Source organism: Patagioenas fasciata, chromosome 2 (assembly GCF_037038585.1).
Source record: "Patagioenas fasciata isolate bPatFas1 chromosome 2, bPatFas1.hap1, whole genome shotgun sequence".
Lineage (NCBI taxonomy): Eukaryota > Metazoa > Chordata > Aves > Columbiformes > Columbidae > Patagioenas > Patagioenas fasciata.
The window spans coordinates 10,573,394-10,599,043 of NC_092521.1; the positions used below are offsets into that span (position 1 = coordinate 10,573,394).

Sequence of the window (25,650 nt, forward strand, 5' to 3'; positions counted from 1 at the left end):
GGACTGAGAGCTTCCTATCTTGACTTCATCTTATCTCTTTTGAACGAGTGTCTTCTTAAACTGCATTACATATTTGTCCCATTTCCCTCTGATTTAGCATGATTTGTGTTTAGCAATCTGAATGAGCAAGATTCTTTCTTGCTGTGCTCTGGGGTAATACCACTAATAATTCTAATTTATTTTATAAAAGAAATATGTAAGTCTTTGTATAAGGCTTCCCCACTTATAGTAACATTTTACTCTTCAAGTAGTGCTGCAATTTCCATGAGATTTATCTAGGAGTAAGGATGTGTATCTCTATTATTATTGTGAAACTAGTATTAACCCTTTCCAGATTAACAAGGTCAGGCTGAACCACAGGAAAGACCCATCCATGTTCACAAAAGCACCACTCATTCCTTATCTGGGCTATCGAGAGCAAGACTTTCCTCTGCTTATATCTGTACAAAACCTGCTTCACACATGGGACACAAGCTTGGCTGGAGTTCCCAAATCCATTGTAGTACAAATACTGAAACAATCAGTGAAATCCTTCCTAAATCTCTTTGCTTTCCTTACAATAATAATAAAAGTTGAACTAAATAATGGCAGTTAGAGGAGTCCTCATGAACATTCAGGCCTGGTGAAGGTCAAGCATCACATGCCATGTCCAAGCATCTGGTTTCTCAATAGAAGCCAGAGCTGAGTGGGGTAGCAGAGCTCCCTCTCAGGCAGTGCCTCTGTCCACACACATCCTCACTGCTGACCAAAGGCAGCTGAACACTTATCTGAAAGAATTCAGCAGGCATCACTCTTCTCTTTTGAAATACAAAGAAAACGCCTATCCCTTGATTTACAACAGTCTAATGTATAGACTATTTCTGTTTCAGCTGCTTCTAGTGAGAGGGTTTCATCTCCAAAACTGCCTTTCACCAACTTTAAGGTTGATTCTGGACAGAGGAGGAGTTTGACAGGCAAAGACAGATACATTCTACCCTTTTTCTCCAGTCTGTGCCACTGTGCACAAAGCACCCAGGTTTGCTGGCACAGACAGAGCCCACAAGCAGAGGAGCAGGGACAATTTCATCTGCTAACATGGGGGAGTGAGAAGTAGCTCTAACTCCAGTATCTGTACACAGGATGGTTTCTGTTCTTCATTCAATGGCTTTAATATAAATGCTGACAGGGTAGGAGCAATCAAATACACAGCACCTCACTCAGAGGGTCTGAGTTTTCCTGTGAAGAGGTGGACTTGGTTCCCAAGGCTCCCCCATGCCGGGCAGGAGCGTTGGCTCCCCAGCAAGGCCTGCGGCGGCTCTGCCTTGTCCTCAGGCAGAGAGATGCCCGACTTCAGCATCAGGTCTCACTTGACATGACAGATGGACGAACCTGCTAGGCTCAGCGGGACAGTCCGTGGCACCTACAGAAGCGCAGCTTGGAGAAACCGAAGTGACAAGCAGTGGAGCCTCCTGGGACCAGAGAGCCTGTCCCGGCCCCGCCCCGAGCCGCCACTCTCTGTCCCCCTCCCGGAGCCGCGGCTGCGGCTGCTTTAACCGGGCAGGGGGGTTGCGGGCAGCCCCGCCGACGTAGTGGGCATCAGCTGACCGCGCCGGGCTCTGCCTCCTCCCGGGCCGCCCGCCCGCAGCATCACTCCGGCGGCGGCGGCTCCGCCGTGCTGGTCCCCGCCGCTCCTGGGGCAGCTCCCGCCGCCGGCTCCCCGCAGCCCTGCAGCCGCCTGCCCCTCGCCCCTTCCTCCCGCTCCTCCTTGCTGCCGGGAGAAGCCATAGGGAGCCCTCCCTGCCCTGACCCGCGGAGAAGTTGGGATGCTCCCAGCGGGCTTCCCAGAGCTCTGAGTTTAGGGCGGGATTTTCGTTCCCTGCGCTTTCGCTTTTTTAGGCTTTTATTTTTCCGTGGGACTTTTTTTTTTTCCCCCTTTCTTTCTTTCTTTTTTTCCCTCCTTTTTTCTCTTTACCAAGCAAGCCGAGCGTCTGCGATGGATGGCAGCCCCGAGCCTCCCCCGGGCAGAGGTGCCCCGTGAACCAGGGCGGCGCGCCCGGCGGGGCATGTCCCGCCGCCGGGGGGATGCGGGCGGGCAACCCCCGGCCGGCGGCTCCGGCGCCGTGACCGAGGATGCCCGCGACCCGGCCGCCTCTCCCCTCCCGTCCCAGCTCTCAGGGCTCCCGCTGATCGCAGCCTCGGGAATTACAGCAGCTCCCGGGCATCAGACCTCGGAGCGAAGCCACGGGATCCCCGGAGAGAGGAGCTGCCCGCTGTGAACAGCCCTGCAAGGCGGCTCCTCCCACGTCTCCGCGCCTCTCCCCTCCGGATGGGGCCGGGGGTCGCCCGCCGGGCAGCGGGACTGCGCCCGTAGATGCTGCGCTCCTCCCTTCTCCTCTCCGGACGCGCGGCTCGGCTCCCTCCCTGCTCACCGCCCCGAGGAGGGCGCGCACCCAGCCCGCCGGAGCACCGGGGCTGCACCGCAGCCGGGCTCCGCGGGATGCGGCTCCTCGGGGCGCCGCGGGAGCGGGCGCGGGCGCGGTGCGAGGGCAGCTTGAGCTGAGCCGGTGCGGCCGTCCCACGGATCCCAGCGGCAAACCGACCCCGCCGCCAGCCAAACCATCGGACCCAGGGACCTGCCTATAAATGTGATCCCCACGCCGCCACCCCGCCGCCGCCACCCGCCCTTCTCCATCCCCTCCCTCCTCTCCTGCCGCTCCATCCCTCCCCCGGCTCCCCTCCCCAAAGACGGTCCCCCCCTCCCCCGCCGCCAGTGCTCTGCCCCCCGCCAGTCACCGCCATGGAGCTCTCGGAGGTGCGGTGCCTGAGCGACAGCGATGAACTTTACACCATCAACAGGACCCCCCCCGGCAGCGGCAGACCCCAGCGCCTGCTGTGGCAGACAGCCGTGCGCCACATCACCGAGCAGCGCTTCATCCAGGAGCACAGCAGCAGCAGCGGCGGCAGCAGCAGCGGCGGTGGGGGCAAGGGCTTCAGCTCCGAGGAGACCTGCTGCCCCAACCACCACCCCCACCCGCCGCACCACCACCACCTCCGGCGACAGTCGGCCGGCCGGAGTTTGGGCAGTGAGCGCCACAACAACGGAGGCACCAAAGTCTTCCCGGAGGGCACAAGCAGCAGTGGGGACTTGGGCTTCCTGCCCCTGGACTGTGCCCCCAGCAACTCCGACTTCTTCCTCAACTGGGGCTATACGTATCGTGGGGTGATCTTCCCTACTCTCCGCAACTCCTTTAAGTCACGGGACTTGGAGCGCCTTTACCAGCGCTACTTCTTGGGCCAGCGACGCAAATCCGAGGTGGTCGTGAACATCCTGGACGTGCTGACCAAGCTGACCCTGCTGTTCCTTCACCTGACTCTGGCCTCTGCTCCCATGGACCCCATTAAGGGCATCCTCTTGGGCTTCTTCACTGGCATCGAAGTGGTGATCTGTGCCTTAGTGGTGGTCAGGAAGGACACAACCTCGTACACCTACCTGCAGTACAGTGGTGTGGTCACTTGGGTAGCCATGGCCACGCAGATCCTGGCGGCTGGCCTGGGCTGTGGCCTCCTTGGGGACGGCATTGGCTATGTGCTCTTCACGCTTTTTGCAACCTACAGCATGCTCCCGCTGCCACTCACCTGGGCTATCCTGGCTGGGCTGGTGACCTCTGTCCTGCAGCTCGTCATGCAGCTGGTTATCCCCAGGCTGGCTGTGACTTCCCTCAACCAGGTACTGTTTCCCCATCACTCTGGGTGACAGGAGGTGTGGGGTGTCCCAAGAGATCCTCTCCCTTTTAGTCAGGTGCTCAGAAGTTTGTTACTTGGTGGGGAGACTATAGGCAAAATGCAACCTTCTCCTCTCCTGCTCCTTACTCCCCAGTCCCCTCAAGCTGAGGATGGGGACACTTCGTGACCACTCTGTTCCCTCTCATTGTATGTTCACTCTCTCGTCCCCTAGAATAGCTTTGAGGATGGGAGATCCTGTGGCAAGTGGGGAGGATGTGTCATTTATCATTACCCTCCCTTATTTCCAGCAGTAGTCCATGGCATGTTACGACTCTGCTTGTCCAAACTCTCCCTCTGTTAATCTCTCATTTTACTTGCTCATGCCTTTTAACTCTCAATCTGCTGGGAGGACCAGTGCTTTCCCATGTGCAGCACAGCTTGGTCTGGATTATGGGAAAACAGGAGCAAAACATACCACTCTTTTGTCAGGGGAGCAAAGCAATGTCTCAGTGAAATCAAGGGAAAGTTTCCATTGGAGGTTTGGTGTGAGGTTTTAGCCTGTCTTTGAAGGGCACCAAGAAGCCTTTTCTGCTGGTGGTTAGGGGGCAAATGTTGTCGTGCTGCATCCTTAGAAGTGATGTCTAGGACAGAGTGCTGGTTACATGTGGGAGTGGTGGTGCAGCGTAAACTGCTGAGAGGTAGCATGAAAGATATGGGTCTGAGGAGTTAAAAACTAACCTGACCAGACTAATCCAACTTCACATTCACCTGGCTTCTTCCACACAAAAGTGAGAATGCACCAAACTCCCTATATCCCTACAAAGCAAGATAACATTTCCTTTCTAGGGTAAGGTAATCCTGGAGATTCTTGCTCCTCCCTTTCCCCCCCTTCCCAAATTGTCACAGCTCTGTGCTACCAATATTTTACAGCAAATTATCATTTGCTCCAGGAGCCAGGGAGAAGGCGGTGGAGGTGCTGACAGATAATCCCCAAAGGAGGCAGGGTGCAGAGGAATGTGCTGCTGGTGGCATGTTGTTTACATGAATGCCAGGATTCACAGCTGTGAAGTGACTGATCTTGCACCTGCAAGTTTTGATGATGATGGTCCTTGGGACACATCTAACTCCCTCAGACCCTGGTCCTTCTAAAAATCTCTGCCTTCCCTGTCCATTTCCCTCCTTGTTAGGGGTAGGTTGCCTGACCCCACTTCACAGGCTCACCCTGTTGTGGGAAAACCTGTCCCGGTGTGTTGTGCTTGGCTGAATGCTATGGATGTGAGACAATTAGACTGCTCAGAGTTGTTACCCAGTTCGTGGTAGCATGCTGATGAATGAACGGCAGCTGTGCACTGTGTCTCACTCCCGTGTGCTGCTGGTGATATTAGCACTGTGTCAAAAGCTGTGTGAGTTATGCTGATTTCTTAATTTACTTCTGTGTCCTATCCTGGACCTATGAGTAATGCGCTGCTATCTCATTATGTACAGGTATCACAGTTGTTTAGCTGATACACACACACACACGCATTTCCCACAGACATTCCTGACAAAGACATTTCTCAGGAGAGATACTAATATCTTCATTTTGCAGCCCGGTACCTTGCCAGTTGTGTGAATGAACTGCCTTTGAGCAGTGCACAGAGAGACATCAGCAGCCAGATGATTGCCTTCATGAACTACACATATAAATCTCCTTAACACGATCCGCACAGCGGTGTTGTGTTACACTGTCTCCTGCCTTCCCAGAGCCCACTTCACGCTGCCTAATTGTGCGCCACTTTGGCCCCTCCAACTCGGGAGGTCGGATCCTTCCCTCCCACCGGGGTCTTCGCTCCCACCCCCATGCAAGGGGGAGCCCGGAGGGGTTCGGAGACCCTCTGCCTCCCGCACAGAGGCCACGAACCCGCCGGAGGCAGCGCTGTTTCCCCCACCCCGCGGACAGATGCGCAGTCGCGGAACGCGGCCGCCCGGGCGCTGTCCGCCACCCTGGTGCTGAAACCGCCGCGGCGCTGCGCGGCCCGGGGGCGCCCCCCAGCGGCCTCGCTGGGAACCTGCCTGCCCCCTCCCGCGCACGGCTGCGCCCCCGCGCACGGAGCTGCGCCCGCCCCGCGCCTCCCGGCCTCAGGCGCTGCGGCCGCTCTGTTCTGGCGGAGCTGGCCCCGGAGCCCGAGGAGAAGTGCAGCCCTACACGGTTACTTTGTACTGTTGCACCATTTTTGGTTTTGGTTTTGGTTTGGTTTGTTTTTCCCAGAGAACTGCAGAGCACTTTCAAGCGTTAGACAATGAAGGCTTTTATGGCTGATGAAGGGTATATAACTATTACTTTACAGGTGAACGCAGAGAATCTAAATGACTGTGTCATCAAGGTCATATAGGAAATCTTTCAGACAACACAGATTTCTTGATCTTGCAGACAAAGCACTCTCTTTTTATCACAGGGCTTATTTTCCCTGGTAGAATGCTGCATTTCCCCTTCAGAAAAGCCTTACAAAACTGAAAGAACTATTTGATTATGTAGCAATACCTGTGACCATCTTGCTGTGCCTCAGGATGCAGAGAATTGCTTCCACTGGATGAAAACCAGGAATTAAAGTATACAATGAAAAACAAACAAACAAACAGATAGACAAACAAAAACAACAACAGCAACAACAAAAACCAACTAAACCAACCAAACCAACCAAAAAAAGCCCCAACAACAACAAAAGCAAATTCCACAAACCAACCAACCAATAATGACCTAAACAAGACAGTGGGTAAAACTCTGATTGTGGTACAGATAGTGGGTTTTCCACTGATTTTTATAAGATCAGGATTTCATGCACAGAAAACACTGAATTCAATTCTGAGCAGAAAGAATTGTCTGCCCTGGAGTCAGTTTATTATGGTACCCATTAGTATCCACAGAGATAATGGTTCTGATTTTCTTCTCAGTCACACAGGTGTAAATCATTTACAACTCTACTAAACTCATAACGTTGCAACAGTTTACACAATAGGAAAATCAAGTTCTGGGATCTGTTTACCCTTGATCTCTTAATTAATCTTAGTTTTCATTAATAAATACATTCACAAGCAATTTAAATCATTAGCAATGCTGAACACAGGCATGCAGTACTGCTGCCTGATTCAGCTTTTTGTTGAAGTTGACAAAGTATGCATTATTATGGATTTATTCTTCCTTTGCATCTCTAAAATTAACTTGAACTAGCATCCTAGGTAAAGGTGAAGGAGAAAGACTGCTCTGAAATTAGATTAAAAAACAAAACAAAACAAAACAAAAAACCTAACACAGAAAAAAAAAATGTAGACTCACTGTTTTCAATCCTGTAGAGTGTTTGATGCTTCTGGGGAGATACGATCACCCTTAAATCCAGCTCACCCCAGCCTGAAATGCTGAGCAATGTGCTGTTGCTTGGCTAAGTGAGAGCCACGAAAAAAGATCCTGGTATTGTGGTTTAGGTAAAGGTAACACTGATACTGACTTCACTACATAGTCTGTCAGGAAACAAATAAGAAATGCAAGATCTTACTGGTAAACAAGTGCATTGATTTGTGTGCCTGGTCAGGTACCATGTGGAGGGTGGTGTTTGCCTCTGACATTCCCCAAAATGAATGTTTCATTTATATTGCTTTCATTCTTACTTTTTCCTTGGTGATAATATGGTATACAAACCAAAATTTCTAAGATCATATATGTGTTTCCAGCATATGAGGAAGAACAAACAACTCAGAGCTTCTTAGTGTTACGTAACGTAGGCAGATGATAATATAGAAATGAATTTTGACAGTCTTGGAATTACATAAACTACAAACATACTCTGGATTTTGATCCTCTGTCTGTGCATTCTTCCCTCATGTGAGTAAATTCCACTGGAGTCAGTAAGCCCATCCCTGCAAGTCACCTGTAAAATGGATGTCTTGAAGGATCAAGTTCTAACCTGGGCATATAAAATCAAACTTCAAAAAATACTTTTAGAAATAACCTTTAAGTGAGTAATACCAAGACTAGGGAAACTCATTCTTTTCCCTCTTTGAGCATCTGTCTTTCCAAGTTTTGGCAGTTCTGTGAATTAATACAGTGATTTTGCTTCCTTGTTTTTTTCCCTCAAACCCTCTCTCAGGGTTGCTTACTACTAGTAGAGGAAAAGGCAGGATTCATGAAGTCACAAGAAATCCTATAGAGATAAATCGGCATAATTATACAATGGCAACAGATAGCTTTTATATGCATATTTCATCTGTATGTTTTCCAAAATCTGATCACAGATATCAGTATGTAAGTACATACAAAACACACCTCTTCAAAATTTCTGCCAGATTCTAGTGAAGTAGCTGTTAAATTTGTAAGGTATAAGGATGTTTCAAAGTTGTCTGCCGTTTGAGGATTGGAATTCTAAACACTCCACTTTTACCCATATGGTTGCTTCCATAACATTACTTACCATTAGTTTCTCTGCCACAGTTCGTTATAGGTGACTTATAACCTGCTTGTGTGATTTTAGACTGGATTATGATCTGTTTTCTTTTTATATCCTGTAATATCACCTGACCAGTATCAGTGGGTCACAGCATAATTAGATTGAAATTGGATCCACTTTTCTCTGAAGCAGCTGCATCATTGTTGTGCTAAGTAAGGCAAATGCATTAGTTATATTTACAATTTGATGATTAATTGCCTTCAGAGAGTTCCTCCAAAATGGAGGAACTCAGGCAGAAACATGAATGAAACCTGCTTTTATCAGTGAGTTCCAGCCTACAAGAGTTAGTACACTTGTCCTCAGTGAAGGTTACTTTGTTAGATCTATATGACATTTTTTTCTACTGTCAGGACGCTTCTGGGTTGTTTTTAAGGTTTTGTTTATTGCTTACTTGTTGTTTCTTATGGCCTAGAAAGAGTCATATGCTCTAAAATAGCAGCATCTAATGCAAAATAATCACACCAGAGCAGCACACTTACAGCTGACAGTTAACAGCAGATCATGCTGGAATGATCCTTATTAGCCTGCACAGAAGACTGCAGGGGATAAGCATCTCCAGTCCATCCTCTTACTGCACTTCTCAACCCTGTCAATGATGTGATCTGAACAGGAAATAGAAGAGGGCAAAACTAGAGCAGTTTAATGGATTCTTCTTGTTCCAGAGGGCAGAGAAGCTGGGGAGTGGAAGGACTTCTTCCTCTGTTTTCCTTAGTCCAGAATGTCTGGCAAAGCACAAGAAAAACTAGATTGTTTCATGAATAGGGTGTTTCATGAAAAAGACGAATTTTAGTAAACAGAAAGGAATTAAGGTTTAAAGGGATGTTAGGCTGATAGAAACTCCAAACCAAACAATCCTTATTCAGCTGCTGCCTCGAACCCCATCCTTTCAGGTATCTTGTTAACATCAATTTTCTTTAAGTGCAGCCTTCTAGCACTTGACTGCACTTCTGTTTCTGAGCATCGCATGAAGGGTCTCAGTGACTCAAAGTCACCATTCAGCCCAGCCAGAATGCAAACACTGTTCTAGTGGGAACACATTTTGCAGTTGTAGGACAAAGTGTCTGCCTGATGTCAAAGCCAGATGAGAAGGAGACTGTGCCCCTTCTCCGTGTAACAAATGTGGTGATGAAGATGTTCCTGGGATGTGACAGACTGAGGTTTAAATCCTTTTTTTTTCCCCAGAGGGGATTGAAATCCACCTCTTTTACCTCACCAGAGAGTTTCCAAAGCAAACCTTCCCCCATTCCTAGCACAGCTATTCTTTTGGGAAGATAAAAGGTTAAGATTCAACGGGCCAAAAAAAAAGAGTGAAAGAACAATCTTGACTCTAACCAACTGATAAAGGAATTCCTCCATGGTGGTGTCCTTGCTGAACATTTTAGTGCTTTATATAATGCTATTAAATCATTCCCTCAAGCACACATCCCAGCCAGCAGGCTGTACAGTCTGGCCCTCACTCTCTGACCACATGAAGCGTGGTGCAGCTTCCACAGAGAGTTCTTCTCCTCCCTCATCTGCTGCCCTTCCAGCTCCTTAAAAGCAAACACAGCCTACAGGGAGGGAATTTCCTAGGGAGACAGGGGAAACTGAAGGAAGGGTGAGACTCCAGTCATTGAGCCGTTATATAGAAGATATATAGCTATTTTAAAAGGCAATGGCAGTCTCTGTCAGCCTTTGAACAAAAATATATAGGTAGTGTCCTCAGGGGTGGAGGGCAGGGCACTTGGGGCTGAGAAGCCCAAATGTAGGGGGAAAACTTCACAATCAATCCCTAAATTCAGAGGAAAAATAAGATTTAAGACATATTTTCTATCTTTCGTCGTTCCCTCCTACTTAGCTCTCTTATCGTTCATCACACTGGCTATTTTATATTCAATCTGAGACATGAGATTCTTTCTGCGTGTTGTGTAAGGAACCGTAAAAGCATGCTGTCATTCAACATTGGCTTCTGGCTTAAACTCTAGTAGTCATGTGTCTGCAAATGAAGTGCATAAAGACTTTGCTTTGTGGCTTCTGAGTCTTTTTTCTTCATCAAGCTTTTCCTTCAGACACAAACTCGGCTTCACTTGCTCTGTTCTTGGTGCAGCGCAGCTCAGACCCATCCCCAGTGCAGAAAGGCCTGTAGAGCAGCAATCCCAAGGAGGGAGATGAATGCAAATTGCTAAGTTAGTGGTGCAGGGAATCTCGAGCATTTTGGTACCAACTTCACTCATTCAAACCAGGGACAAAAGAGACCTGATTGGTCAAAAGGGATCAAACACAAAAAGTAATGAATAATTGGCATTTCTTGGAACTCAGGGTCTTACTAAGGGAGCTTATTAGGACCTGACTGACTCAGAGACTCACAACAGCTTGATTTAGGGACCTGAATTAAAGCCCACAGAGTGTCATATGAAGAATCCCACAGACATTAGGATCTTCAGGTGAACGAAAAAGATAACTTCTCAGGACCTTCTTTAGGGAAAGCATTTCTCTGAAACCACTTTTCTTCTGAAAGCGACACAAACATGGACATCCAGCTCCTTCAGGAATCTATTAGAGTGAGCTCTGTCACTCTTACCTCTCCAAACACCCAGGTCTGCAGAGATACCTCTGTGGTATTGCCTCATCTAGAACAAAAATATCAGGAAAACACAGGGAAAACTGCAAAGCCATGCAGCCATTGGCTAACAGAGTAATATTTCATCATGTGAGTTTTGTTTATTAGCAACTATTTTAAGAAGTGCTGCTGTTTCATTTGCCAGCTGCTTCTGCTGCAAGAATTCATGCAGTTAGCCCTAGAGGAGAGAGGAAGGCTGTCGATTTCATTAATTATCCATTGCTGCAGCCTGAGAAAAAGCTGAAGTGTATCAGTGTAAAAAAAAAAAAATATATATATATATATACTTTTGCATTATGCTCTTCGTTTTAATCTAGAGAACAGTTGCCCCTGGTATAAACGAAAGCCTATGTAAATGAGTTTAATTGTTTAGTGCTCTGACCTACTCAATTTTCTTTTTAAATTTTGATTTAATAAATATTTACAGTTTGGAATTTTTCTTTGTCTTTACTTTGTCTTAACACCACAGTCCCTTAAAAATAAAATGCAGAAATCCCTCTTTACTAAAATCACGCATCCAACAGTGGCAGAAAGCTAATTGGGAAAATCAGGTTTGGTTAGGATTTCGTTGTTGTTGCTGTTTAGTTTTAGGTTTTGTTTGCTTGTTTGTTTGTTTGTTGTTTGTTTGTTTGTTTGTTTTTCTTTGAGGGAACTGATCTCCAGGCACGTTGTTGTTTCTGCTTTGTTCAAACTCTGCTGTTTTGTTTACCTGGGAGCTACTCGGTGATGGAGCTATCTATTCTGCGGTGCTTGCTTTAGGTCTACCACAGTAGGAGCCTCATCCATCAATCCAGAATATCATCACAATGCAAATAAGAAAAAATAATAATGAGGAAAATCAATCAACACAGAAGAACTACATGATATAATTCTGTGTGTTGGTGTTATGTAACTCTGAAATAGGGATTTTAGATCTAATGGCAGTTATTCTAATAACACATGTTCTTTTATCCTCTAATTCCCTGTCACATATGAAAGTATCTCTAATGCTTATTAGTATTAATAATCTTCATAAGCATACTAGATAGGGTCATAATTAACATAGAAATCATCTCGCACATGCTCAGTATGGATCTAATTTAATGTGCCAGATATGTATACTCTTTTAGAGGAAGGAGTGATAATCACCACAGATTTCAGGTAGGGCCTGGGAATGAGGGTCATTCCCATTTCATCACTAAATTTATCATCAGCCTGTGCTGACCCACACAAATCTTTTTATGTTTCTGTACTTCATTTGATTTGAAAATTCGCCTTTCTCAGTTGCTGTAATATATGACTAATACATTTAATTGCTCTGAGATTTTTGTGCAAAACACGCCCATCACCATCCATGATGCATCAAAAGAGGAATACTCTATTGACTTCTGTCAGCCACACATGGTTTTTGTTAAAAAATGAATACATTTAATGTAGAGGGAATGTGCATCTCATGTTGAGCTCTGCTGCTCAAAGTCAAAGGTAGGACATTTCAACATTCAGTCCATCCCTCTCCTCAAGTCTATAGTAACCCCCTCCAAATAGGGTGCCTGCATCCAACATGTGAGGTTGACACTAAGCTGAGTGGTATAGTTAACACACCTGAGGGACAGGATGCCATCCAAAGGGACCTGGACAAGCTCAAGAAGCAGGCCCATGTGAACCTCATGAGGTTCAACAAGGCCACATGCAAGGTCCTGCACCTTCATTGGTGCAACCACCATATCAATACAGGCTGAGGAACAAAGGGATGGAGGGCAGCCCTGCAGAGAAGGACTTGGGGTTACTGATGGATGAAAAATTGGAGATGAGCCAGCAATGTGCACTTGCAGCCCAGTGGGCTGCATCAAAAACAGTATGGCCAGCAGGTAGAGGTAGGTGATTCTACCCTTCTCCTCTGTTCTGGTGAGAACCCACCTGGAGTCCTGCATCCAGTTCTGGAGCCCTCAACACAGGGAAGATGTGGGCCTGTTGGAGATGTTCCCAAGGAGGCCACAAAAATTATCAGGAGGATGGAACACTTTTCCTATGAGGACAGGCTGAAACACTTGGGGTTGTTCAGCCTGAAGAGAAGGGTCCAGGGAGACCTTATGGCGGTCTTTCACTACTTAAAAGGGGCAAATAGAAAGACAAGGGCAGACTTTTTAGCAGGGCTTGTTACAACAGGACAAGGGGTGATGGTCATAAACTGAAAGAGGGGAGATTCAGGTTAAACATGAGGAAGAAATTTTTGAAAATGAGGGTCATGAAACATTGGTCAAGGTTGCCCAGAGAGGTGGTAGATGCCCCATGCCCAGAGATATTCGAGGCCAGACTGGACAGGGCTCTGAGCAACCTAATCCAATTGAAGATGTTCCTGCTCATGGCAGGGAGGTTGGATGAGATAACCTCTGAAGGTCCCTTCCAACCCAAACTATTCTATGATTCTGTGAAAACCAAATCTATGATGACTCCTAAATCACATGTTGGAATTGTGAAGGGAAGGCTGGTTGATCAAGACCAGAACAGTACCTGGGACTGTTCTGGTGATTTAGCAGCTTAAGTGATTGCATTTCAAAGATGTTCCTCGATGCTGTTTAGTTCACTGCAGGGATGCAGCCTCCCTGCCTGTCTGTCCTCCTCTGAATTACAATGAAGCTGCATGGGAGGTGTGTTTGTCTAATAAAGGTGTTAAGCACATATAGTAGCCTATACTTGGAGCATTGAGGGAGCAGTGTATCTCAAAATGGTTGGTGAGCTTTATATGAGATTCTTCCAAGATCTGGAGGTCCTTGAGAGTAACTAGTGAAAATTGTTCTTTGAGACTTAGGCAGAGCTTTTTTCATATGTATCTTGCCCAAGGATGTTACTGTAAAAATGGTTTTAACATTTCCAGAATGTAGCTAAATGCCACTCTGACTGATGCTGTGATAGTTCCCATGTTCTCACCCATCCCTAGAGTAATAGCAGCTTGTTGACAATAATGGTAAGAGAAGAAAAATTTGTTATATGTGTTTCATGTGTTCTAATGTATTTGCTTTTGTCTGCTGTGTTTCATTAGCTACCTGAGAGGGCAGTAGAAATGGCAGAATACATGAGGTGTTCCATTTTCTATGTGATAGTACAGCATGATAGGACCTCCAATAATCTTCTTAAAATCTTAATAGCTCTTCATGCTTAGAAATGATTTTTCCAACTACTTATCACTTTCTTTCCTATAAAAATGTATTTATGCCTCCTTATTCTTAAGGGATAGTTATGTACATTACCTGATGACAGACCATCCTCTTTGCTATCCTTCCATGGTAGAATATGTATTGTAAGCATTCAGTTACTTCAAATCCCATCAACAATCAACATGACGAAATTTACAGGCTTTAAAAAGGGGCTCTCAGAGGTAATGTGACTTTGGAGAAGGGTGAAAGAATGCACGTTAACATTATGCCAGTTATTTTAAAGTCAAGATAAACACTCATATGCCTAAAGATAGGCATAAGTTTAAGGTATTTGACAGTCTGAGGCCATAAAACTTAGTACAAAGATTGTTAAGGTAGCTGTTCTTTCCTCTTTAAGCAGCTAAAAAAGCTTTTGCTGGCCAGATTGCTTTCCATGGCACCCGAATACTCTAACTTTCTCATTGAATTCACAAATGGTCTACCCAAGTGTCATTTATTAAAGAACTCTTTGAATTATTTATAAGAAGAAAGAGTATTTGAGACCATTTCTGGTTTTCTTCTGCAACACAAGGCTTCTGTAATCAACATAGTTGACTTTTTAAAATCCAAAAGCAACCAACATATCTAATAAAATTTAATAATATCCCACATTTAAATTTCTAAGCATTCAAACCACTTTATAGATTTACATATATTGGTGTTAGATAGATACAAATACTCAGCAAGGGCAATGCTGTGGAATTTCATGTTTTCTTCTTTTTTTGTAACTTGCTTTCAGGTTCAGTAATTACATTTGCAAGTCAAAACAATATTTACTATGTTCCTAACATCTGTGTATATCTAAAGGGAGTTTATAGGTGCAATTTAAAAATGCAAAATACACACACCATTAATTGATTTTTTTTTTTTTCTAATTACTATAACTAAAAACTCAAACTATAATCTGGAAATCAAACTGTCATCTTCTGGCTAACAGCAATATGGATTCAGCTGTTGCAGATTTGCAAAGAACTTACAAGATGCTTAGTCAGAGCTTAGTGTCCTTTACCAAATAATGACAATGGACAGAATCTCAGACAAAAGAAGAAAATTCTAGAGCATTCAACAAATAAAGAATGGATTAAAAATCCAAATGATGAACACAAAGACCTTGTATGAGCCCTGTGGTCTACGAAACATGGAAGGATAGTTGGTCATAGCAATTATTTCCGGGATAGTCATCTGGCCTTAAGCCCATTTTTCAATTTGATCTAGAGACTTAAAAGTACAAGGAGGTAGCAAGTGAGATTTTCAACACTCCACAAGCTAAAGGACTCCTTAAATAACTTAAGTGGTTGTAAGAGTATCTTGTTGGACTCCTTAAGTCCCACTAGCTCCCACCATCTCAATAGAGTTAACCAATCTTACAGGGTGCAGACACCAAACTGGGAGGAGTGGCTGGTACACTGGATGATCGTGCTGCTAATCAGAGAGACCTCAGAGAACTGGAGAAATGGGCTGACAGGAACGTCATGGAGTTCAGTAGAAGGGAAGTGTAAAGTCCTGCACCTGGGAAGGAGTTACCCCATGAACAAGGACAGACTGGCAGCTGCCTGTCTGGAAAGCAGCTCTGCAGAGAAGGCTTTAGGGGTCCTGGTGGACACCAAATTGATTGTGAACCAGCAAAGTGAAGACCAACAGCATCCTGGGCTGCATTAGGCAGGACATTCCCAGCAGGCTGAAGAAGGTCATCCTCCTCCTCTGCTCAGCCCTAGTGAAACACATCTCATCTGCTGTGCCCAGTGCTGGGCTACCCAATACAGGACACATGGACATTCTGGAGTGAGTCCAGAGAAGGGCAATGAAAGACCACCTGACAAATGAGGACAGGCTGAGAGAGCTGAAACTGTTCAGCCTGGAGATGAGAAGGTTCAGGATGTGTGTGTGAGGGGGAAGTAATCTGATTAATATGTATAAATACGTTACTGAGGTTAGTAAAGAAGACAGAGCCAAACTCTTCTCAGCGCTGCCTAATGACAGGATGAGAGTCAATGGGCATAAAATGAAACACAGTAAGTTCCATTTAAACATAAAAACACCTTTTTTATTCTAGGGGGACTTGAACACTGTAACAGGTTGTCCATAGATGTTGTGGAGTTGTCACCTTTGCAAATATTCAAAATCTGCTTGGACAAGACCCCAAGCAACTTGCTTTGAGTGATCCTGCTATGAGGAAGTAGATTTGACTGTGCAGTCTCCAGAAGTTCCTTCCAAACTCGTTTATGCTGTGACTCTATGATAGCAGTACAGATATTGTTTCAAGCAGACAAATCTGAAGATCTGCTGAGGACCCGGAGGGCAGAAATGACTTCTCTGAACCCAGCCTGAAGCAAACACACAGGCAGAGAAGTGCACAGCTCCTGTGATCGCAGTGCCAGATCTGGCTTAAGTGCCATGCCATGCCTTCTGTGCTCGCTTCACTCCATTCCAGCCTTGAGTCCTACTGTGGGACTTAACTGCAGGCCTGTATCATAGAATCATTTAGTCCGGAAAAGACTCTCAAGACCATCGGATCCAAGTGCAAACCTATCACTACCAAGTCCACCATGTCATCACCTGGCATGGCACATCATTTCGTTGTGAGAGTTGTTCTATTGACTTATCACCATCATATGGCCCAAAGCTCATGCAGCATCCTTGCTTTCCCCATCCCCATCTGGTAATATCAGGCAGTCCTGGAGCACGAGCTTACAACAAACATCAGGCACACTCACAGTCCATACTTCTTTAGGGGAACAATTCTGCGAAATGTGCAATATGACAGGTAGAAGAGTTTGAAGAGTATCAGTAATAAATGTCCTTTCTTTCCACCAGCAGGAAGAGCTCCTCCATCAGTACCATCCATTCAGTTCCAGATAGTCAGATTGCTGCATAAGTGCTAGGAGGTATCTGATATACAGTGTGCGAACTGTGTAATTGTAGACAGCCATAAGGTCTCCCCTCGGCCTCCTTTTCTCCAGGCTAAAGAAGCCCCAGTTCCCTCAGCCGCTCCTCATTGGACTTGTGCTCCAGATCCCTTGCCAGCTTCGCCGCTCTCCTCTGCAATCTCTTTAGTATTTCAATGACCTTCTTATGATGAGGGGCCCAAAACTGAACACAGGATTCAAGGTGTGGGCTCACCAGTGTCCAGTGTAGTGGCACCATCACTTCTCTAGTCCTGCTGGCCACACTGTTCGTGATACAAGCCAGGATGCTGTTGGCCTTTTTGGCCACTTGGGCACTCTGCTGGCTCATATTCAGCTGCTGTCAATCAACACCCCCAGATCCCTCTCTGCCAAGCAGTTTTCCAGCCACTCTTCTCCAAGCCTGTAGCGCTGCCTGGGGTTGTTGTGACCCAAGTGCAGGACCCGGCACTTGGCCTTGTTGAACCTCATACAATTGGCCCCAGCCCAATGATCCAACCTGTCCAGACCATATGACCTTCCTACCCTCCAGGATATCAACATTCCCACCCAATTTGGTGTCATCTGCAAACTTACTGAGGGTGCACTCAATCCCCTCAACCAGATCATTGATAAAGAGAATAAACAGAACTGTCCCAAATACTGATCCCTGGGCAACACCACTCGTGACCAGCCACCAACTGAGCTTGGCTTCATTCACTACAACTCTTTGGGCCCTGCCATCCCACCAGCTCTTTATCCGTCACAGAGAACACCCATCCAGGCCATGAGCTGCCAGAGTGAAGGGAGATTGAAGGAAGACTGTGACAGCCTTCAAATATGGAAGGGGTTGCTACAGAAAAGAAAGAAATCAAGTGTTGTTTCTTCTATAGCTATCAAGAGATTATGAGCTTAGGTTATTATAAAGAATATTTACATTAGATAGTAGGAGAAACCTGATAACAATAACCTTTCAACTATGACTTAAATAACATAATTTTTCTTTCAAGGTTTTACCCTGAGGCACGATCAAACAGTTTAGAGAGGCATTTTTTTAGGAGTGATTTAAAAATATCCAGGACCTGAAGCATGGGTTAAATGACCTGTCAAGGTCCTTTCATGCCCTACTTTCTATAATTAAATGATACTGGCTCCTAATTCTGGCTATGATGGAAAGTGTTCTCAACACCCAGTTTCCAAAGAAGCAAACATTTTTATATTTCTAATGACTGCTACACTGAGGCTGATGGGTTAGTCTGAAATAGCTTCATTTATGTAGTCTGAAATGTCACAGGTTCAAGGATTTATATTTGTGGTTTGCTAAGGACACCTTGTATGAACCATTGCTCAATAATATTGCCGATAGTGAAAGAAAATAAGAGAATCTAATTGTCTCTTCCAAGGGGCTAACAACTTGCGAAAGGACAGTACTGTTAATAAAGTCCTGTTGGAGGAAAAAAAACAGTAAAGAGTGAATCTGCTGAGTAAGGAGGGGCCATTTTTACCCAGCAGAAAATATTTTTCAGGTCATCATCAGTCCATTTTATTTAACCTTCAATCCTCTGCCTTTTATGTTGTAAATTTGGTCTGGTTTGCTTTATTTATAAATATATATAAATATATGTATTATATATATAAATATATAAAAATATATTCAGATCATCATCTTTATTGTGTATTCTGTTTATTATATACATTTGTGATGCATATACCACCTAATTAAAAAGAATAAGGATTTGCCTGATTACATATAATAAGAATTTACCTGTCTCTATTCTAAGCAAAGTATGAAAGTATTTGTGTATATTTAAAGAAATGGACATTGTCTCTGAAATCTGTGGGACTATAGCTGGCTTTAGAACTATTATTAGATATATAGTACACATTAAAATAATGGAAACTATATGGGCATACAGTGCCATAAGTAATTGTAGTGATTACTTCATGCTTACTGAGTAGCTGGAACATTATTGGGAGATGGAAGGATCCTGGTTCTTCCTTTACATTCATATCAAGCCTACACAGTGGGAAGCCTCATGGGATAGTTTGTCTCTTGCAAAGTTTCTACATGTGTAACACCCACAATGGGTCCATTAGATCTGAGGCTGTTTTGTGTCACTGGAGTAGCAAAGCACCTTTCCTAAGGCTGAGCATCCACTCTGCCAGAAAGGAGGGAATTGGACTTTTACTTTTGAACAGATATAAAATGTTCCCTTCCTTCTCCAATAAAGAAAAAGGCCTTAGCAGCACAGGATTGTAATTCAGGGAACATGGTGGGTAATGTTCTCTTCAAGGGCAATAAACTCTGACCTTGCCAGGATATTTTAGTCACGTTTTTCCTGTCGTGAAGGGCAATTCAGTCTTTCAGCAAAACACCTTTATTTCCAGACTACAAAATAAGTATCAGCAGTTCAGAGCAACTATACAGAAACCTTTAATGAAAGATTTTTAGACAATCGTTTCTACTCCTGCCGGATACAGGAATGTCTTTGAAAGATAAATACTTGGCGAATTCATGCTGGGTTTTCTGTTCAGAGTAGACAATGGTATAAAACATGTGAAAGACAGGTTCTCATCTTCTTAATGAAAGTAAGGAGGTAGGTAGAGGTAGGTCATCCTGGGGTTTTTTATCATTATAATCATTTTGAAGTTACTCACATTGACAGTTTTAGGACTAGGATAAGTTTTTCCAGGAATGTCTGGATGATCCCATTCAAATCTAGTGGTATTGCTGTGTTCCCAGGAGCTCTGGACTGGAATGACTGCTGAGCTACCACCTCTCACAATCACAAATCCTGCAGATCAGTAATGTCTGCACTTGGGATCCAGCAAAGAGGTTTTTTTGAATACTGAGGTCAGCAGGAGCCTCCATCTCCCAGAGGAGGGATTTTCCAGCTTTGAGTAATAGTGACTCTTCTGTTTCAGTTTCCAGTTGAACTCAGTGGAAACAAGGAGTTGAGAGTTACCAAAGGCTGTCCACATGCTACAGGTGTCTTCTGAGTCCTAAATATCTCTAGGCAACCACATTTTCTCTTCTGGGTGCCACCAGAGTTGTATTGTATGAGGCTTAGAAAGGCGTTTGCACATATACAAGGCCAAGCTGCTCAGAAATGCAGTAGTTGTACCGCTTTGCTACTAACTACAGGAAGAGAAAAAAATGTGGTTTGCATTTTTTTTTAGGATCTGTTGAGAACTGAAAATTTTAAAACACACACACATTTTGGTTTTCATTAAAGAATCTTGTTAACAGAGCCCTTCATAAAACTTTTTGGGTTATCCAAATTTGTCTTGTCTTTCTCCAGATATTGATCCCAAATTTATATATATATTTTTAATACCATCTTATGAAGCATTTCCTCTGTTGGGTTTTCCTTTTTTATTAATATTTTTCTCCTTAAAAAAATAACAGGTGTGACTTAAGAGTTTTTCTCTTTGTGGAAATAATACATAGGAACATGTCAGAAGGCAAGAAAGAAGGCCAGAATGCATGACAAAGTTATCTATGATGCAAGTACATCGTGTGCTTATTGCAAGGTTATGTTAGTTTTATGTTCACATAGTTGAGCTGACTTTAACAAATGGATATGGATGTTCGTGAAGAGGGCAACATGAAGAAGTCATTTGAGCTTGTTCTTGTTTTTACCCAGAATTTAATATAGGTTACACATGTGGTTAGTGTACAGTGTCAGCCATCAGATGTCAACTTGAAGTTTACAACTAGCATGTTTGAAGTGCTGTCTGTAGACACAATTTTAATTGCTTTCAGCACTGCCCTATCTGAACAAAGAGAAAATAATTTGAACAGTGGGGTCTGGCCAGGGCCTTTTTCTTTTTCCTTAAGGAACAGAAAATCTAATGTTTTGCACTTTGGAACTTTTATGTGCACTTGGGAAAGGGTGTAACTGGCCAATGCTGACTGGCTGGGTGGCAAAATTTACACTCTATGAACAGATTTCATCCTTCTGGGGGAAAAAATAGTTCAAATTGTTATCAAGAAGAAGACAGAAGTGATTTCCTAGGAAATCTAAAATGCTTCATTTCACTTGTGTTCTGGTAGCTAACAAAGAAAACTTGTTGGAGGAAACTGCTTAAAAAGCCTTAAGAGTCAGCAGACATATCTCCATCAAACAGAACAGGCTTTGGATCAAGCATTAAACACTAGAAAATGTCTCACCCTGTCATTAACTGTGTCCTTTTTCCTTGAGCCCTTTCATGAATTTAACTATTAACACTGTCTGGTTCTAAAAAAAAAATCAACCAATCAGGCAGGACAGCTGCTAAAACAGCTTGTCTCTGGTTTTCTTTTTTAAGGCTCAGAAACCATGTTCTGTCCACTGCCTGAAATTCCAGCAAGAAATCCACTATGTTGGCTAATTTTTGACTTATTATGGTACATTCTTTGTGCCACAAAGCACAGCATTGTCAGCCATGGTATTCATAGCCCAGCATGTCCAAGGCCACACACAATTTCTTTTCAAGCACTCATCTGCTGAGTGCTCTGAAGAGAGCAACATTTATGTATCATGACTGCTGCTAAATTGATCTGAATAGTATATACATGAACTAAATTCTCACTAAGACCAAACACTGCTTGGCTCAATCAAATTTCCCTTTGAAGCCTATGAGCTTCTGTGTGAGCAGGTTAAGACTGAGTGGGTGTGGAGAGTTTTTGGATGTGTGCTATGAACAAGCCAGAGCTTGATGTGGCTGTGGTGCAGGGTAGGATCTGCATGGAAGGTTTTTCCTGGAGACACCAAAGATGGAAGGGAAGCAAACAGAAGCTGGTCTGCCCTCGACCCAGGCTGCAGGAGGGGCGCCGTCATCGCTGCGCATGAGCAGTTTGTGGACAGTGCCCTGCAGCCAATCACCATAGTGGGGGGGGAAGAGTGACTGCAAGTGTAACCAATCGTAGCCTGCACTTGCCGCATGGCCTTTGGGTAAAGAGTATATAAGGGTTGGAAAAACGTGGTCTGGCGGACATTGATATTCAGTATTGTTAAGAGTTCATTAAAGGGTATTGATGTTAAATTCACATTGAACTAGATTCATTACTCTCGCGCGTCGCACTCAAAGATATCCTGCCGGCAATTTTGCATTTTTCTACATCACATCAAGTGGGTGCCTTTAAACAACCTGAACTGCAAAAATATGGACAGCATTCATGGCCGTGCATTGCATCTAACCTTCTACGAACTGAAACACAGCTATGCTGATGTAAAAAATCTGAGGGCTTCTGCTGTTATTTTATGTCCATCAGGATTTAATACTCTCCAGCAGCTCTCACTGGTATCAACAGGATTCATTACTCAACATCAGAGACAGAAGTCGTTTTGTCTTGTACCATTTATTTAATATTCCATGAACAGTTCAGTTTCATTTTCTCTTGCTTACACAAGCAGTGAAAACAAAGGCATGACTTGTATTGTCAGGCAAAGAGAATTCGGCCCATGGTAAATACCAGGATTTGATGTTAATCCCATCCTTGTTTTATACCAGAATAAGCCACTGCCTTCAAAGGAGTTAGTCCTAGGTCACACCAGTGCCAATGCAGAATGAAGCCTGTGTTATATGTCTCCTCTGCTAGTGAAGTGGCAGAAGAAACCTAATCCTTCATTATTTGTCTGTGACGTTTTCTGCCAGCCAAGGGACTGAGTCAACCTTTTCCCACAGCACTTTCTGTACTTTTGATGTCAGTCTGACTTCTAGCTCACCACACTGAAGCATCCACCATGACTAATAGCAAAACAACACCCACAGGTTTCACAAAGGAAAATGTTTGTCCTCGCCTAACTCTCTGAGATAAAGTTTTAATCCAGCTGGTCTGGAATGTTGCAACTTCCCATGGCTTACTTCTGGTACATTTCCATTTGCTCCCACGTCCCTTCCCTATTTTCTCTCCAGGATAGTTCCTAAATGACAGTTTAAAATGTTGAGATAAATCAGACTTAAAGAGAATATTGAGTAACGTTAGATAGTTATCAATAAAAATCCAATTTAACCTTGGAAAAGAGTTATTCATGTCTTCCACTGTACCTAATCTGTGTTCAGCTCAGCTTTGCAGGACAAAGACTCCTGGACCCTATTACCCCATCCCCAACCATCTATATCTTCATGGACTCATCGTTTCCTATGGTCTCCCAAGGTCTTATCATCAGTGGCTTTCAGTGTGATTAAATACGTCTGAAATTCTGTATAGTCTGAATTTAGTACAATCCACTACATCTATGCTGCCCGAGAGTTCTCCAAAGTACAGGCAGGCCTCAGGTGCTATGATCTGCCATGTTTACAACCCAATGCTAGCATCAGGGATAGAGAAGAAAGTAGGTGTTGAGGTTTTTTGTTGACTTTTTTTTTTTTTAATGTTTTGCTAGGAAAGGGCTCTAAAAATGTAATTGTTGAGTTCTATCTTTTCTTAATTTTCAGGGGATCACCATAGCCAACAACAAAATGAGAAACTGAGGGAAAAATAAACACAAGGAATATTAAATTGCTTCCACTGAAGCTTTCAGGTCACTTTTCCAAAAATAATTTAAAATGGAAGCAGAGCAGACGTAATGGGAAATTTGGAGAGAGGAGATATTTTCCCTATTATTTCCAGGCTAGCAAACCCACAGCCTGATGTGTGATCTGTAAGTCTGCTCTTGTGGTCTCACACTTTAATCCAGTGTAGATTCAATGGGCAAACTCTGTCTCTAATGACATCTGTGCAAAATGACAACCACTTACAGGTGCAACTGTGGGAAAAATTTAGCCCTGCCATTGGTCTTTGGTTAAAAATGCTGATAATAAAGTGTAAAGCCTTTGTTCCCAGCACTGTTTTGGCTTTTTTTTCAGTTTAAAAAAAGTACAGCTGTGGTGGGTGGTTTGTTTGACAGCAGGTGTAACAGGTAAAGACTAACAGCTGATCAGCAGAGCCTGCCATCAGAGTAGAAGCAGGCTTTGAAGGACAAGGGTTGTTTGGAAAAGGACACTTAACGTTATGGTATCTCTTGTCTGTTTTTCATTGCCAGTATTTTCAGTAGTATTTCAATTAAATCAGTTTACTTTCTAATAGATATTACTCTTACTCTCACCCAAACTGGAGCGGCTTTCATAAGGCTGTCTTTATTTTTTGATAAAAATCCAAGAGTAATTTAAGATTATTATGTTTTGCTATTACTTTCTTTTTCCATTGCAATACCAAAGAGGAAAAAGTTATTCGCAAAGTCTTGCCTCTTTCCTCCATCTATGGCCACAACCTGATAATTCAGAGGGAAACACACATCACTGGGCTTACCATAGCTGGGAAGAAAAGTTAAAAGCTTCTGTTGTGCAGACTGCTGTTGTTACTCTGCAGAATGCACCAAAGCAGGGTCACATGCACACAAATCACAACGATTTCCAATTCAACTGGGAAGAGACATGGAGTACGTACTGCAGGTAATTGCTGGGGAATGCATACATTTGATCAGATGAAAACAGCGATGAAGTGTGTCAGAAAAGATGAGCTGCTGTTAGCCCTACAAACATAATTATTGCTTTCTCAGTTTTGACATCCTACTTTGGATAAGAGCCATTATCTAGAGCAATAAAAATAGCTGTGCATAACAGCACCCCAAACTCATTTAGCAGAAATGCAGACTACCTAATTCTGTTTTCCTTAAAATGTAGTTAAACTCTGCCCAATGCTGCATAGCAGCTTTGTTGAATCTTTTTTTTTCCTACCATTACTCCTAATCAGTTGTATAATCTATGAAGGGGAGTATTAGGAGTTGTTCTGCCTTGGCTATATTGCAATGATCTAGGAAGAAATCCTGAGATAATTTGAGGAAAATTCCCAAAAGTGACTTTCAGTTTGGAGATCCTAATATTATGGTGTCCAGACCCAGTGATGCTCCCAGACACTTCCAGACTGGATGTCAGATAGAAGGTTTTGTCACTGACAAGTTATCTATGATGTCTGGTGCCTGGTCCCCAAACTCTGGTGCATCTGTATTGGGAGACAGTTATTTACAATTCAGACATCAATGTATGTAATGTCAGTGGAAAAGTTAGTATTTGGTAAGGGTTACTTCAAACAAAATCCCAGAAATTATTTCTAATTCTTAATATCTAGGATGTTGTGACTGTGGTTCCCTGTTTCAGATTATTTCCTTACAAATATTTGTTTAATTGCTGTAACTTTTATTAGGAGTAACTTATTTCTCTAGTGACTTTAAATGGAATGTGGGTTCTATTGAACATAATTACTCTGATATTTGTTTTGAACAGTTAGTGTGCAGTTTGTAGGGGAGTTCAGTTTCCACATGAAAAAGTGTAGGGAATATTTCAGTGTCAGACTGAGTTTCATGAGGCTGAAATATGGAAGTACAGGAAGGGAAATTCCACAGCTGCTTTAGACTCCCTTGTGAGCAGTGAACATCATTTCAGCCCTTTCCTAACCTAACCTGATTGCCATGGGTTGTTTCCAACATGTTGTCTTTTGCACATGCTTTTGTGTTGTGCCTTGTTTTTTTGCCGGTTTTTGTGGGCTGTTGCAGGATGCACTCCTGATTTGACAGCACAGGTAATTTAAAATAATTCTGTAGAACATGCTGTATGATTTCAAGATTATGTATATTTGGAGAAGAAAACTAAGATTCCTGTCTGAACCTTTCACATTTACCTGAACACACCAAATGAGATGAAGTTTTTGGACAATAAAATGATGACATCTGGAATGTTTGGCTTTAGATGTCTCCTTGTAATTACCCTGCAATGCAGATGTCTCAGAGTACAGGCAGAAGCTACGCAACCAGCACACAGAAAACACTGAATAGGGAAGGTTATTCGTCTCA

The 25,650-nt window shown here is 43.9% G+C and overlaps 1 protein-coding gene across 1 annotated transcript in view; it reads left to right on the forward strand.

Annotated features, from left to right (window-relative positions):
- Window positions 1-1,631: 1,631 nt before the first annotated feature.
- ADCY8 (adenylate cyclase 8) overlaps window positions 1,632-25,650 on the forward strand; it is a 130,068-nt gene continuing 106,049 nt past the window's right edge. The window contains exon 1 of the mRNA XM_065831062.2: window positions 1,632-3,706. Within this exon, the coding sequence (XP_065687134.1) occupies window positions 2,777-3,706 (930 nt within the window). The 5' untranslated portion in view covers window positions 1,632-2,776. The remainder of the gene's footprint in view (window positions 3,707-25,650) is intronic.